Source organism: Myxocyprinus asiaticus, chromosome 19 (genome assembly GCF_019703515.2).
Source record: "Myxocyprinus asiaticus isolate MX2 ecotype Aquarium Trade chromosome 19, UBuf_Myxa_2, whole genome shotgun sequence".
NCBI lineage: Eukaryota > Metazoa > Chordata > Actinopteri > Cypriniformes > Catostomidae > Myxocyprinus > Myxocyprinus asiaticus.
The window spans coordinates 1589950-1605232 of record NC_059362.1 but is presented as its reverse complement, the minus strand read 5'-3'; the positions used below and the strand labels follow the sequence as shown (position 1 = coordinate 1605232).

The 15283-nt window shown below is 38.6% G+C and overlaps 1 protein-coding gene across 6 annotated transcripts; it reads left to right on the top strand.

Moving 5' to 3' along the window:
* The first annotated feature begins 5980 nt into the window (after nt 1-5980).
* Nucleotides 5981-14452, top strand: zgc:101562 (C2H2-type zinc finger protein). 6 transcript variants are annotated; one of them, XM_051644907.1, is made up of 4 exons: nt 5981-6042; nt 6365-6419; nt 8003-8096; nt 13381-14452. In XM_051644907.1, the coding sequence occupies exons 3-4, from the start codon at nt 8018-8020 to the stop codon at nt 13959-13961; spliced, it is 660 nt and encodes a 219-aa protein (XP_051500867.1). In that variant the 5' UTR covers nt 5981-6042; nt 6365-6419; nt 8003-8017; the 3' UTR covers nt 13962-14452. The 6 variants fall into 6 exon arrangements, with proteins under 6 accessions (XP_051500867.1, XP_051500866.1, XP_051500864.1 ...); XM_051644906.1 differs by having other exon boundaries at nt 5993-6232; nt 8006-8096; XM_051644904.1 differs by having other exon boundaries at nt 5993-6232.
* The last annotated feature ends 831 nt before the right edge of the window (nt 14453-15283 follow it).

Below are 15283 nucleotides of genomic sequence, written 5' to 3'. Positions count from 1 at the left end.
GTACAGCGAGTCGACCCACTTATATGAGAAACACCCAATGGTTTACTCAGCCATTGATTCAATAAAAGACATTGCCTGATTGGGACAAGTAAATACTTTGCGACCGACCTTCGTTTCTATTCTCAGTTTGGCCGGAAACATCAGAGCAAAAGTAATCTTTCACCAATGTAAGAGTTTCTTACATTCCTTGAACCGATCGCGTTTCTCTCTTGTCGAACTTGCAAAGTCTGGGAACAAGAAAATATTATGGTTCTTCCAAGAAAACTTCCCTTTGCTCCTCGCTTGGTGCAACACAAGATCTTTATCGGATAATCTCAGAAATCTGGCCAGAATCGATTGGGTCATGTCTCCCTCAGCAGATCTGTGAGCTGGGTCTCTGTGAGCTCGCTCGATTTCCAGCTTGTGGCCTGTTATGTTGAGCAGACTCGGGAAGAGCTCGTCTAGGAATTTCACCATATCTCTGCCCTACTTATGCTCAGGAATTCCAACAATTCGAACATTATTCCTGCGGCTTCTATTCTCAAGATCTTCAAGCTTTTCAAGGAGATGTTCCAAATCAACTTTGGTCGCGGGCGGATTAGCGGTTAATTCCCTCTCCGAAGATTCCAGAAAATCGATTCGTCTCTCAACATCTGACACTCTTGTAACTAGTTCAGATAATTTTATTTCCATCGCCGTAATCGATCTACGTATTACAGCAAGATCCTCCACATCAGCAGGAATCTTCGTCAGCATCACCGACATGTTGGACAACTGACGCTGGATCACCTCTCCCGCCGCGCCATCCAAATCGAGTCCCCGGTCTGTACGTCTGTCGGGGCTTTCATCCTGAACACGTAAGTGTCTTTTAATGACTCCAGAGCCCGAGGATTTTGACTTCTTTGCCATTTTTTGCATCAAAGAGCAAATGTGTAACTGGGTGTATCAAAATTCACCAGATTATAACATGAAAATAATTTAAAATTTAGCAAAGTGCGCAGAGCTCGTCGCTCACACGTCTGCTCCTTGCATGGTGTCACGTGACCCCCGCTCACTCTTACCTTTTAAGAAAAGAGTGGTGTCATCAGCCAACTGGGAGATTTTAATTTCCCTTTCAAAAATGAAATGCCTTCCAAGTTATGTTTGTGAATAATACATAATGATAATAGCTCAGTCACTAAAAGAAATAAAAAGGGCCAGATCGGGCAACCCTGTCTGACACCTTGGTTAATAAAACATCTCTGAGAAGTATTGAAGCTAATTAGGACAGAGCTGCTAATTTCCATATAAAACATTACAATAATCAGACTCTCTCTGTTTTATATATCTAGCCAAAAGTTTCCCTGTTTTGTCCCCCGACTCAAAATATGACTGTCTTGCCCTGAATATCCAAAACTCCACCTTCCACGACAAAATAATATTATATCTATATTTCAATCGGGTCAATTCTCTGAGGCCATCAGACGACATTCAGCACTTCAGCTCTGCCTCGGCACTTTTAATATTCCCTTCCAACTCCACGAGTTCTTGTGCTTTGGATTTTTTTATGAATGAGGCATACTGTATGACCCGACCCCTAAGAACTGCCTTAAGTGCCTCCCAAGCCACACCCACAGAGGATACTGAAGACCAGTTGGTCTCCATATAAACACTGATTTCAGCCTTTAACATTTGTTGGAAATCAAGATTTTGCAAAAGGGATACATTAAAGTGCCAGCTGTATGATTTCTTTTTCTCTATATGTGGCAACACCTCTAAACTCACCAGGGCGTGATCTGAGACTAAGATGTTTCCAATTGAGCAATCAACAACAGATGAAATGAGGGACTATATATATATAAATTCTAGAATAAATCTTATGAACTGATGAAAAAAATGTATAGTCCCTACCAAATGGGTTCAAAAGTCTCCAAATATCTGTTAGACCAAGAATTTTACACATCCTGTGAAGTGTCAGTGTTGCCCTAGGGGCCTTGCACACTTTTGCTTCACTACGATCAAGGACTGAATCCATCAAAAAATTAAAGTCTCCTCCCAATATCATATCATGAGGGGTGCCAGCGGCTTGCAATATCCCTTCAAGATCTATAAAAAAGCCTTGATCATCAGCATTAGGTGCGTAAATATTAGCCAAAATCAATGTTTGCCCCAGAATTTATGCTAAAACAAAAATGTCTCTTCCTAATTTATCTTTACTTTAACCTTCCTTCTTTTTATGGGGTGCCCCAACCCATTCACATTCCATGTGGAGAGAGACAATCCACTCATATTAACATTTGACATTTTGACATATTAGAAAAAATAGATTGTGTGTCACAAATAAAATTATAAAGACCAACATTGGTGCAACAGTCAAACCCCGAACTTCCCCCAAACCAAACAAACAGAAAAAAGAAAAATGTGCCCAGTGCCAACCGGCGTCCATCCCTCTAAACTCAAACAGTCCGTGTACACCTACGAGAGCCCCTGCGACATCTTTGCCGTCGGATTGCTCAAGTTCGGTGTTTCTATACAAATTTTGGGAGACAGAATTACATAACAGAAAATAATCTATAAAACAAACTCCAGCCAATAGGCAGAATAAACACAAAGAACATGTAGATTCATTCACAAAACTGTCCCGAAGGTGTGTTCCTCCACAAAACTAACTCCAGCCACTAGCGGAACCAGCAGAAAAAGAAAGAAAGAAATAAAAAAGCCGTTCAGTTTCCTTGAACAGTCAAGCGAATGCTCAGTGAGCCGGCTGTTCATGAGTGCAGCAGATGACCTAATCCTTCCAATGTCCTGCAAAAAATACTCCACAAAACAAACTCCAGCCAGTAGGAGGCATAAACACAAGGAACGTGCAGATTCATCCACAACTGTCCCGAAGGAGTGTTATTCCACAAAAAAAACTCCAGCCACTAGGCGGAACCAGCACAAAAAGGAACAAAACTGGCGACCAGTTTCCTCAGATGGTCAAGTGAATGTTCAGCGAGTCAGGTCCACTAGACTGCAAAGCGAGTGCCATACAATGACTCACTCATTCCATAAACCCTATGAAAGATATTGCATGTTGGGGACAAGTAAACACTCTACAGCCATTCTTAGCATATATTCTCAACCTGGCCGGGAACTTCAGTGCAAAGCATCCCTCTGTCGATGCAAAAGTTTCTTGAAGGAGTGTTATTCCACAAAACAGACTCCTGCCGCTAGGCGGAACAGCACAAAAAGAAACAAAAAAGGCGCCTAGTTTCCTCAGACGGTCAAGTGGATGTTCAGTGAGTCAGGTCCACTTGGCTGCAATGTGAGAAACACACCATGACTTCCTCAGTCCATTGATTTTATGAAAGACATCGCTTGTTGTGGGCATGTAAATATTTTGCAGCCATCCTTCTCAATTTGGCCGGGAACATCAGTGCAAAAGCGACTTTCTGTTGATGTAAAAGTTTCTTGCATTCCTTGAATCGATCATGTTTCTCTCTTGTCGAATTCGCAAAGTATGGGAACAAGACAATGTTGTGTTTCTTCCAAGAAAGCCTTCCTTTTCTCCTCGGCTCGTGTAACACGAGATCTTTATCGGATGATCTCAGAAACTTTGGCTCGATTTCCATCTTATGGCCTGTTATGTCGAGCAGACTCGGGAAGAGCTCGTCTAGGAATTTCACCATATCTCTGCCTTCTTCGTTCTCAGGAATTCCAACAATTTGGACGTTGTTTCGCCGGTTACAATTCTCAAGGTCTTCCAGCTTTTCCCAAAAGCACCGCAAATCTGCCTTGGTCGCTAGTGGATTAGCAGCTAATTCCCTCTCCGATGACTCCAGATAACTGATCCATTTCTCGACTTCCCCTATTCTTGTAACCAACACAGTGAATTTCGTCTCCATGGAAGTGATCGATCGATGTATTGCAGCAAGATCCTCCAAGTCTGCTATGACCTTCACTAGCATCACCGACATGCTGGATAGTTGAAGCTGAATTTCTCCCGCAGCACCGTCCAAATTGATTCCCTGGTCTGCGGCCGTGTCAGGGGTATCAGGTTGAGCATGTAAGTGTCTTTTAATGTGTCCAGAGCCTGAGGATTTTGAATTCTTTTACAAATTGACCTCACAGAACAGTTATGGAACAGGGTTTATCGAATCTCACCAGTTAATGACACAAAAAGAATGAAAAACTAGCAATGTGCACAGAGCTCTCTTTTCACACATCCGACCCTCGCATGGCATCACGTGACTCCTACCCTATATTAACTCTTTAACTTTGATAGACATATAATCTGATTAACTCCTCTCTATACCCCCCCCACCCCCCATCTTTTACTCTATTTAATTTAATACGTTAATTGTTATTACTAATATTTTTATTTGTTTATTTTTCATTTGTTACTCAAAGAAATATATTTAGTTCCTCCCTAGGACATTGGGGAGAATGGGTGGGTGGGAGGGGAATTAGGGGTGGTGGGTATGTTGTGTGCTGTTTGCTTCTATACTTGCTTATGGGTTGAAACTGTTTAACATACCAGAAAACTGTCAGACTTCTTATTTCTAGTTAGTATCTGAATTCTTTGTAACATACCTCAAAACATTTATAAAAAAAAAAAAGAAAAAAAAGTGAAACAATCTGTCTGTAAACAATTGTTGGAAAAATTACTCATGTCATGCACAAAGTAGATGTCCTAAATTACTTGCCAAAACTATAGTTTGCTAATATGAAATCTCTGGAGTTGTTAAGGGAGAAATTCAGCGTCAACTGGCTAGCATGCCTGTGATGCTGATGAAAGTTGTTGCTGTAATACGTTGATCGATTACTGCGATGGAAACGAAATTCTCTGAGTTGGTTACAAGAAGCAGGGACGTCGAGAGATGGATCGATTATCTGGAGTCATATCGGAGAGGGAATTAGCTGCTAATCCGCTAGCGACCAAGACAGACTTGGAACGCGTTTGGGAAAATAAAATACAATTGAGCAATTTCAAATGGCTTTCTCTTTGTCACCGTAGTGCCACAAAATGAAAAGCTTTATAATGAATTATCTTTATTAATGGTATTTTTAAATAATGCTTTATGTATTTTATCATTCTGGTGCTGCCACAGCGCATGATGGGAAACATAGTTTTGTCACACAAGCCTGTTGCCTCATAAATTGGTTAAATGGGCAGTATTTTCTGTCAAGCTTTATTACTATTCCTCATCAAAGGTACACAAGATGTGTAAAAACTAATTGTACAGTAAACAGTGAAAACAATTATAATTAATACTAATTTGATTCGTGCCATGGTTCTGGAACTCTGACATGTTCCCAAGTCGGAAAGAGTGGGCTCAGAGAAAAATCCCACTGGTAATTGCCACATTGAGGTGGTGTTCATGTGTGCTTAGCTCATAAATACAATAATTCTGACATGAATTAAAGACATCAATAGATCGCTCTAACCTCTGGCAGAATCAGGGGCGGGTTTGTCATTTTTGGGGCCCAAAGCAAAGTTTTGATGCACACAATCGACATACAAAATCACTGAAAACTAGCAGAATAATGAATAAATGTAAGTGTATTTTCTCACGGTTTTTCTTTTTAAGTAGTAACATTTAACAGTAAACTGGCCAGGGATTTGTTTTACATCATTTGTTTTATGTAAAAAATCTAAACTAGTTGCAAATTTGCAGCTTGTTATTTTCACGGGCAAATGAGCTTTTGATTCACCGCAAATGTTTGCCAGAAGTTTGCAGCTCTTCGCCGGTAGTGGTGAACCTCTGGCAAACCTCTGGCATGTGAAAATTATCAGTGGCGAATTTGCGTCAAACTTGCCATGAACTCTCGATTTTTGTAAGGGTGTGGTTCAAATTCAGAGAAACTATGTGTTCATATTTAGGTGTAGTCTGAGCAACAAATGTACTTAACATCATATTTTTACCATTTCGATTCACACCACATTCGTATTTGATCTGAAACTCGATAGAAATCTGATTTCTGCAGATGGCTTTTAGTTTGAACAGTCTTCCTTCGTCGTCAAGATGCGACACAGATGTGACGTCATACACAAAGCCCACAAAATAAGAGTTTCTACAGAGGATGCGTGAAAAACCAGAGGTATATTAAAGTGTTATTATTCTAACACGTTTAGTGTCCACTGTTGAACATCAGCGCTGTATCTATGTGCTGACGTTACTGTAGCAACCGATGTAAAAATAGATAATAGAAGCAACTCTGACATCTACTAATCTCTAATCAAACACACCTGAGACAGCTAGATCTGGATTCACCTGAGAATCACTGGCAGGTCTGTGAGTCATTCAATTCAATTATTGGCTGGAATTAGAGCCGTGTTTGATAGCCCTGATCTAACCCACAAGTCTGTACTATCTGCACAGATTATTCCATCCTGTGATGTTACGTTTTGCTCTGGTTTTAGAAAAGTCTGAAGATGTGAAACCAGTGGAGTCATTGAGGGAGAAGAGGATAGAGATGTAAGGGAAAATTCATTTCATTCATTCTGTAAAGATCCCTAAAACAAAAAAACATTTATGCAAAATCACATTAAATTTTGTTTTCAGTCAAATCTAACATTTTACAGGGGGGTAAAACAAATAATAAGTTTATTTTTCTTACCTCATTGGTTTTATCCCACTAAAATGTGTTAGATTCTAAAGAATTTTTTTTTTTTTTAAATATCTTATGTTTTGTTTTATGAATGTTTAGATATTTTAACTGGAAAACAAGACAAAAATACTAAGATTGTTTTGGGCAAATACATGCTATTTTCTTGGTATAAAAATGTGCAAAATGCTTCAAATGGTTGCTGACATAAGTAAATGTATATGACCGAAATGGCAAGTGCTAACAATTAGTTGTATTTAGAAAAATAGATAAAGCCTGTCATTCGCTACAGAAACCGTAGTGTCCTCCACCATGTTGAAAGTTTAAGTCTCCTCCCAACTCGGGAATCAGAATTATCTCAGAGTTTCCCAGTCGTAATTACGACTTGAAGAGTCGTTCATGTGCAACTTCAGAGTGGGAAACTTTGTATTTAGTAAGTATGTATGCACTCAAAAAATACTTTTGCTGCTTGATCAATTTACTTAAAATAAACTGAAGCAGCAGTATTCTACAACTTTGCATTCTATCCATTATTTTTTTTTAGATACACTGACACATCAGTTTTTTTTTATTTTTTAGGTTTACCCAATTCAACTATGTTCTTTATACACAATGTGTTTGTGTTGAGATTATAGTCATTTTAAACACTATGGAACAACCGGTAGGTCCAAAGGGGGGCGCTATATTGCGAAAAAAGTTAACATTTAAAACATTAATGCCTCCATATACGTGAGTCAGGCATATGAGGTACCATTTGAAAACGTAGAATCAGAACTTTTCAGAGATAACCATCACTTCTGCATTTCTGTTACATAAATAACGAGAGAGAGATGGATTACATAGATGCTCATTTGCTCTTCCTTGCATTCCCGGATGTCATCCTCAAATTTTGCCACCTGAATTTCTCAACCCGTATTCAACAACCTGAATATTGAGACCTGAATTTCACGACCTGAAATCCACTTCTTGAATAATAAAAACTTTTTATTATTATAAAAATTATATATATATATATATTATATATTGTTAACACAATATTATTTATGAATAATTGGAATCTTTTTGTATTTTTTATTTGGGCGGTTCTCTGAAAAATGAAACCAATTTTTTGCAATTAGTCCGCAGTATGTGTGAATGATGAGCTGTTAAATTTGAGTGTGAAAACTCATTTCAAACATGTGGATTGAATCAAGTTTTGTGAGTAAGAGTGTGGAGTAAGAGCCTTGCCTTAAAAGTAAACACCTGGAGAAGATGTGTTCCCGAGTATATCAATATTAACCTTTTTTTGTAATAGAACAGCTATGTGCTTAATCATAATTCACACTTGCAATCATGCTGTTTTACTGTATATCAGCATTAACTGTGGCCGATGACAGGCATGTTGACATTCATCTAATCAATTTCAGTTATGTGGATGTGTTTGGAACTGAATGTTCTTGTCTTTTCTGCACAGCAGATTGTTCACAAAATGTTACAACCAAAGGAGGAATATGAGGATATCAGTCTTCTGGAGCCGTTTGCAGTGAAAAGTGAAGTTGAGAATGAGGGTATGTATGGGATGTATTCAAGGTATACACTTTATCTGTATGTGTATTCCCTGAGAATACAACCCATGGCCTTGTTGTTGCTAGTGCTGGACTCTAACAGTCGAGCTACAGAAATTTTCAAAAGTCGTATTCAGTCTGTTATGTTAATACATAATGTTGGGCCTGTTCACTTCATGGTAATAATAAGGTGATTCTCACAAAATTTGCCAAGATAATGTCCTTATCATATTTAACCCTAAATCAATACAGAAAAGTTCGTTACAGTTTAGCTCAGTCGACAGCATTAATGTGACGATTCACATCGTGGGTTTGAAAAATGAATCACGAAACAACTTAGATTTATCTCAAAATTTTGACCATCAAAAAGTTTGAAAAACAGGGCGTAGTAAGCATAGGCCTATGCTGGCATTATATATGAAGAATAATTTCTGTAAATGAACATAATAAAGTATTGTAGAAGCACAAAACTCCATCGCTCATTTACCATGAGGATTCAAATAGATAACTGACTGTTGATTTCCTCTGTAATGTGCTTCAAGTTTTCCAGATTTTTAGTAAACATTTTTTTTTTTGACACACTTTGCGATCAGAACTGTGATATGATAAACTGTGATCATCATATCATATTGCTGCACTGTTCAGAGTGATCCACACACGAGGTACGCTGCATTCTGAAGGAAGCGCTGAAAGCACATAAACACTCACCGGCCACTTTATTAGGTACACCTGTACACCTGCTTATTCATGCAATGATCTAATCTGCCAATCGTGTGGCAGCAGTGCATAAAATCATGCAGATATGGGTCAGGAGTTCAGTTAATGTTCACATCAACCATCAGAATGGGGAAAAAATGTGATCTCAGTGATTTCAACCGTGGCATGATTGTTGGTGCCAGATGGGCTGGTTTGAGTATTTTTCAATCGTATACTGTCCAGTTTTGGTGAGCCTGTGCCCACTGCAGCCTCAGTTTTTTGTTCTAAGCTGACAGTAGTGGTACCCAGAGGGGTCTTCAGCTGCTGTAACCCATCTACCTCAGTGTTCAACATTTTGTGTGTTCAGAAATGCTTTTCTGCATAGCACTGTTGTAACGCATGTTTATTTGGGTAACTGTCACCTTCCTGTCAGCTCGGACTAATCTGGCCATTCTGTCATTAACAAGCCGTTTTTGCCCACAGAACTGCCGCTCACTGGATGTTTGTGGTTTAGTAATCCTGCAATACCATATTGCAAATTTTTCTTTTAATGTAATCAATTTTGCAGGCTTCATTGATATTATACCGATGTCTCAGTACACACTCTGTAAGCATTTTTTTGGAATGGTATGCAGAAAATGTTCATTCTCCCTTAAAGATATCACTGAAATAAGTGTCCTGAGATGTATTACCGGTCACTGTGATGGCTCTAGACTCTGTAAACAGCAAACAAAAACACTTTTGCTTGTCAATTATTTTGCGCGTTCTTACAGTGTAGTAGTTGAAGCGGGTCATTGCCATATTCAGATTCATAATAATTGTCAGCTGAGGGTGCTATTTGGCCTCTGCTGTGTTTGACAGCCATGGAAACACCCACTAATGCTGCTCTTCTGCACGGTGGCTCAGTCTTGTGGAATTTATAATGGCTAAAATCGCTTCCAGCAACTTTTAATATATTTAAGTGTGATAAAATTGCTTACTAATAAATCGGTCGGCCGATATTATCGATATTAGCCTTTCACCGATATATCGGTATCGGCGTATATGTTTACCAATATGCACAGATATGAAAACTTTTTTTTTTTTCAGAACATATAATGCAGAAAACAATGCTTGGGGTGATTTAGAGTTGGTGTCATAACGTAGTTTGTCCAGCAGAGCGCGCCCCGACATTGTTTACAGAGCTGACACTTGCTCTGCAGACAGGGCGGAGTTAAGCGGTGTCTTCTCGGTAAATTGCTAACTATTTTGTGAAATACATACTGGAAAGTTAATAATCAATGACCCCATCACTTTCCCTTTTCAATATAACTAATATAACCCTGTCCCTGACAACCATGTCACTCATGTTTATCACATCTGTTTGCTGTGTTAGCCAGCTATAGTTTGTCAGAAATGTAGCAGATTGAAAGATAAACATCAGAGCATCATTTTGCAGCTCAGCAGACAACGGTTTGCAGCATTTGACTGATACTAAACATACAGTACTGATGTTTTTTTAAGCTATTTATTGTATTTTTATTTATTCTTAATTTTCTCAGTGTTCATTTCTAGAATTTGTTGACAATGTAATAATAATAATGTCAAATATTCTTTGATAAAAATATTTAAGAAAGCAGCCTCCTGAGTACCTTTGCATAGTCATATCGATGCAAAATCAGTGCACAATCCACATAGAAAAGGTCTGTTTTCATTCCAGCTCAAAAATTAACTATATCGGCCACCATATCGGTAATTTTCCCTCTCTAAAATTGGTCTCAAAAATCCCATATCAGTCGGGCTCTACTTACTAACCGTTTCTGTGTTATATTCAATTTGCTATGGCCATGACGATGTAAAGCCGGAAACCCTAAAATGACTGTCAAAATGATATAAACCACTTTACAGCTCAAATAATACAACGTTTAACAGAAGAATTAATGTGTGCTTTTATAGAATCATAAGCTTCACATTTCTGCCTCATTTTGTTAACCCAATTCACTTCCATTGTAAGTGCCTCGCTGTAACCCAGACTCATCTGGATGTTTTACTTTTACTATCTCAGTTGTTTTCAAAGAGGATTCTTATTATCGTAATGCACTTTTTTTTCTTTTTTTTTTTTGCATTACAGTAAAAAAAGATGTGGTTGTACAAGGAATTATTACAAATTTAAATAAGATTTAAAGACAGTACCAAGAGCGTACCACTACTGTATTTAAATTATTTGCCATATAAAAACCTTTGGTGGGTGACTGTCATGAAATAGTGGCACAATGTAAAAAATCATAACGGCCCTAAAAAGAAGCTTAATTTTCTATATTCTATAAAAATAATTATATAATAATAATTTCTATAAAAGATCATTTCATATGTTTCTTTTCATATTGGAGTGTAATAGTAGTAGGACCTGGACAATTTCTTGACCGGTTTAATGAGAATCACTGATTTCGAAGTCGGTCACTTCGACACTGCATCAGTTGCTGACGCAATGGAAAACTCCTCCCAGGAGTGACGATCTGGGAAATGCAGACTTTATCCTCAGACTGCTCTGAGGATTAGGGAGGTATTCATGGAAGCCAAGGTGGATCTGTTTGCCTGCCCGGATACCACGCACCGTCACCTCTGGGACTCCATGACTCTGGCTCCGCTGGGCTTAAATGTCCTTGCGTTTTGCTGACCGTTTGTTGAGCAAGTATGCGTTTCCTTGCCATTCATTTACTTCAAGTGTTGTGCAAAATTCGGGAAGACAGGGAAAATGTGCTGTTGGTTGCACTGGAGTGGCCCAACCACCCTTGTTTCCTGGGGCTGGGAAAGCTTTTGGATGACTGAGCTGTGGAAGCTTCATATTTGGCCCCTGAACGGGGCTGGTCTGACACAGATGGACTGTTGCAGCCATTGTTCGGTACCATATTACAGCCCAGAGCGCCCTCTAGAAGGTGGCTATATGCCATGAAATGGCAAGTTTTTGCTGGCTGGTGTTCCTCCTGTGGCAAGGACCCAGTGCATTTCCCTGTGCAGTCAATACCTCACTTCTTACAGGATCGTTTGGATGCAGGACCCACTCCATTCACACTTCAAGTGTATGTTGCTGCTATAGCAACTGGCATTGACACTTTGGGTGGTTTGTTGGTGGAAAAACACCCCCGGTTATCAGATTTTTGCAAGGTGCAAGACGGCTGAGACCCTCTTGCCCCGCTACCATCCCTGTCTGTGACTTAGCGCTTGTGTTGAATGTGCTTACAGGTTCCTCTTTGAGCCACAAGACGCAATGTGCTTGCGCATTCTCTCTCTAAAGACTGCACTTTGGCTTCAGTTAAACATATTGGAGAACTTCCGACCTTATCTGTCAATGACTCTTGCTTGGAGTTTGGACCTTGCTTTTCAAATCTGTTCTCAAGCCTAGGGAATATTATGTGCCCAAGGTTTTGGCCACTCTTTCAGGGCTCAGGTTGTTACCTTACAAGCTTTCTCTCCTCCTCCATTCGTGTCAGATAAGGTGCAGAAACAGCACATGCTCTGCCTTGTGAGGGCGCTATGCATGTACGTTGACCATACGAGTCAATCCAGGCTGACAGATCAGCTCTTTGTCTGCTTTGGAGGCCGTTCTAAAGGTTTGGCTGTCTCCAGGTCAAAAACTTTCTTACTGGGTTGTCGAAGCCTATCGGTCTCTGACCAGTGTCGTTCTTAGCTCTTTCCAGCGAAAAGAGTAATGGATATGGTTCTTCTACCCTGTGGCTAGTGGCATTATGTGTAGTTGTTAGTCATGAACCGTTCCTTCCATGGTGTGGATGGCTATAGTTCCATGGTGCTTCACTTACCGGATTGACACTAGCCAATTTCACATTCCCTATACCTTAAATGGTTGGACTTTATTTCTCTCTTTCCTTCTTATGTCAGTATGAAGGGGAGACTCTGTCAATGCCTTTTAACTACCCTATAGGCAAGTAGGCATTGCTGGTGAGTGTGGATCAATAGCACGGCATGATGGTATATGATTCCCATAGCATCAGCAACTGACGTAGTGTTTAAGTGACCAACTTGAAAGGGAACAGTCTAGTTACAATTGTAATCTTGGTTCTCTGAAAGGTGGGAATGAGACGCTTGCTGCACTACTGATTTCTCACTGTTAAGGGTTCAAAAGATGCGCTCTCTTCCCATCAGTCGAAAATCCTGATGAAATGGCGTGCTCGTGGTGATGCGTGCATTAGGGGCAGAGCATCAAGCGCCATCTGCCAATAAACTGGTGTGATTTTAAAAGGCTTCAGAGAGTCACTTCTAGGAGGAGTTTCCCATAGGGTCAGTGTCTCATTCCCTCCTTTCAGGGAACCAGGGTTACAATCATAACCAGATCGTTACTTGCCCATTACTAAATTTCATTGTTTGTGTTTTATAGGACATTTTGATTAACAGTTTTGTTTGGTCTGTGTTAGGTCACCACATGATTTCTAGTGTGAAACATGGTTCTTGAAGCAAAACCAGTTTAGATCTACTGATTTAGTATACAATTTAGTATATAGTTTTAGAATAAGTATACATTTAGAATAATCTGCAATAATTTGACTTTTCATCAAAGCTTGTTTTGTGGCATTAAACATTTTTTATATTCTTGTAGAAGTGCTTGTCATAAGAAGAGTGAAAGGAAGAAAGAATACAGCAAGCAAGCCTCATTATTGCTCACAGTGTGGAAAAAGCTTCAATTTGAGTGCACAGTTAACAAGACACATGCGCATTCACAGCGGAGACAAACCATACAAATGCTCAAAGTGTGAAATGTGTTTCAGAACTAAAGAGAATCTGTCTGAGCATATACACATACACACTGACCGAAGACCTTATAAGTGCCATCAATGTGGGAAGGGCTTTTTACGACCAGGAAGACTTGAAATCCACAAGAGAATCCATACAGGAGAAAAGCCTCATCATTGTGTTCAGTGCAGGAAAAGTTTTAAAAGCACATCAGAACTCCAGCTTCACACAGTCATACACACAGGAGAAAAACATTACTACTGTTCTCAGTGTGAGAGGAGTTTCAGACGAAGCGGACACTTGACAAGACACATGCGTATACATACTGGTGAGAGACCTTTCCAGTGTGCACAATGTGGGACATGTTTCTCACGAGCAGAACACCTCAGAAGTCATCAGTTCAGAGTTCACAGACAAACAAAGCAAGCAGATAAACTTGAAGAATGACGTATACACAGCAGTTTTACAGTACATTTGTCCCTAAATCACTTTCACATCACTTTTTGTAATCAAATCATTTTGATTTGAAACCTCTTTTGTATGGGAAGAGTTTTCTAATAGAACCAGATAAAATAAATAAATACATAAACTATGAACATATATGAACCGAAACTGATGACATCATAGCATGCAAAAATGTTTTCCGTTATAAGTAATTGAACACCTAATAATTAAACTACTGTGTAGAAGTTGTATTATTAAAGCTTTGTGAATCTGTCACTGCCATATTAGGCACTTAGTTTAATTAGTAATTATTTGTTAATTTGTTGAGTTAAAATTGTAAAAATATTGATTTAAAAACAAACCTCACCTGACAAGTGAAAGTTGTCTCATCTGTGGGTTATGTAATAACGATAATGGGATTAAAGAAATAACATATATTTTGTATAATAAAAGTTGAAAAATGTGAAAATAAACTGACTTTTATTTGAAAAATTCGCCTGACTTGCGGAAGTGTGTCTGTCTTGTGTCTGGTTGCTGTTTATCTAGTAATGGTAATTAATAGTTAAATTGTAAATATTTGTATTCTATAATAATAACAATAATAATAGAGAACACAGCATTTTGTTTGAGGAATAATGATTCAATTAATTTATGCATCAAGTTAAAACTGAAACAGAGATGTTTAGCCATAATGTCAATTTTTAAAGGTGCACTCTGTAATTTTTTCTCATTATAAAAGTTTTACTATTTAAATTATGATCACTCACATTAAAATGAAGACACATCAGTAACCTTATAAAAGCTGTTTTCTTCTACATGTTACAATCAAATGACCAGCTGAATACTACTCACTTCATCTCAGTAACGTCCTGTTATTGGACACTTTCACTCATTAAAGTAATCATGTGAATCTGACTGTGAATAATACATTTCTACAATGTCATCTGAAACTGAAAACTATTGATGTTAAATGATGCTGCATCCAAGCTGTTAGGTGTCAGTGTAAGTCCAAGATGATACAAAGACAAAAGTTATTGACTGCACCTTTAAGCAAACTGTGTTCCCTCTGGAATTTTCAATGGGTTTTTATAAAGAGGGTTTTCAATTTATTAGAAAAATAAGGTCTGTGTTAAACTACTCAAAGATACTTAGACGTTTTGAACATAAATTACACACAATATTGCCCCAAATGTGAATTTGTTCTAAAGAGTTGCTAAATAAGGACTACAACTACCATAAGCATGTAAGTGTATGTGCCTGACGAAACTGAAAACAGTTGTAGTCCTTATGTAGCCACTTGGATGCAATACTTTAAAAAAAAAAAA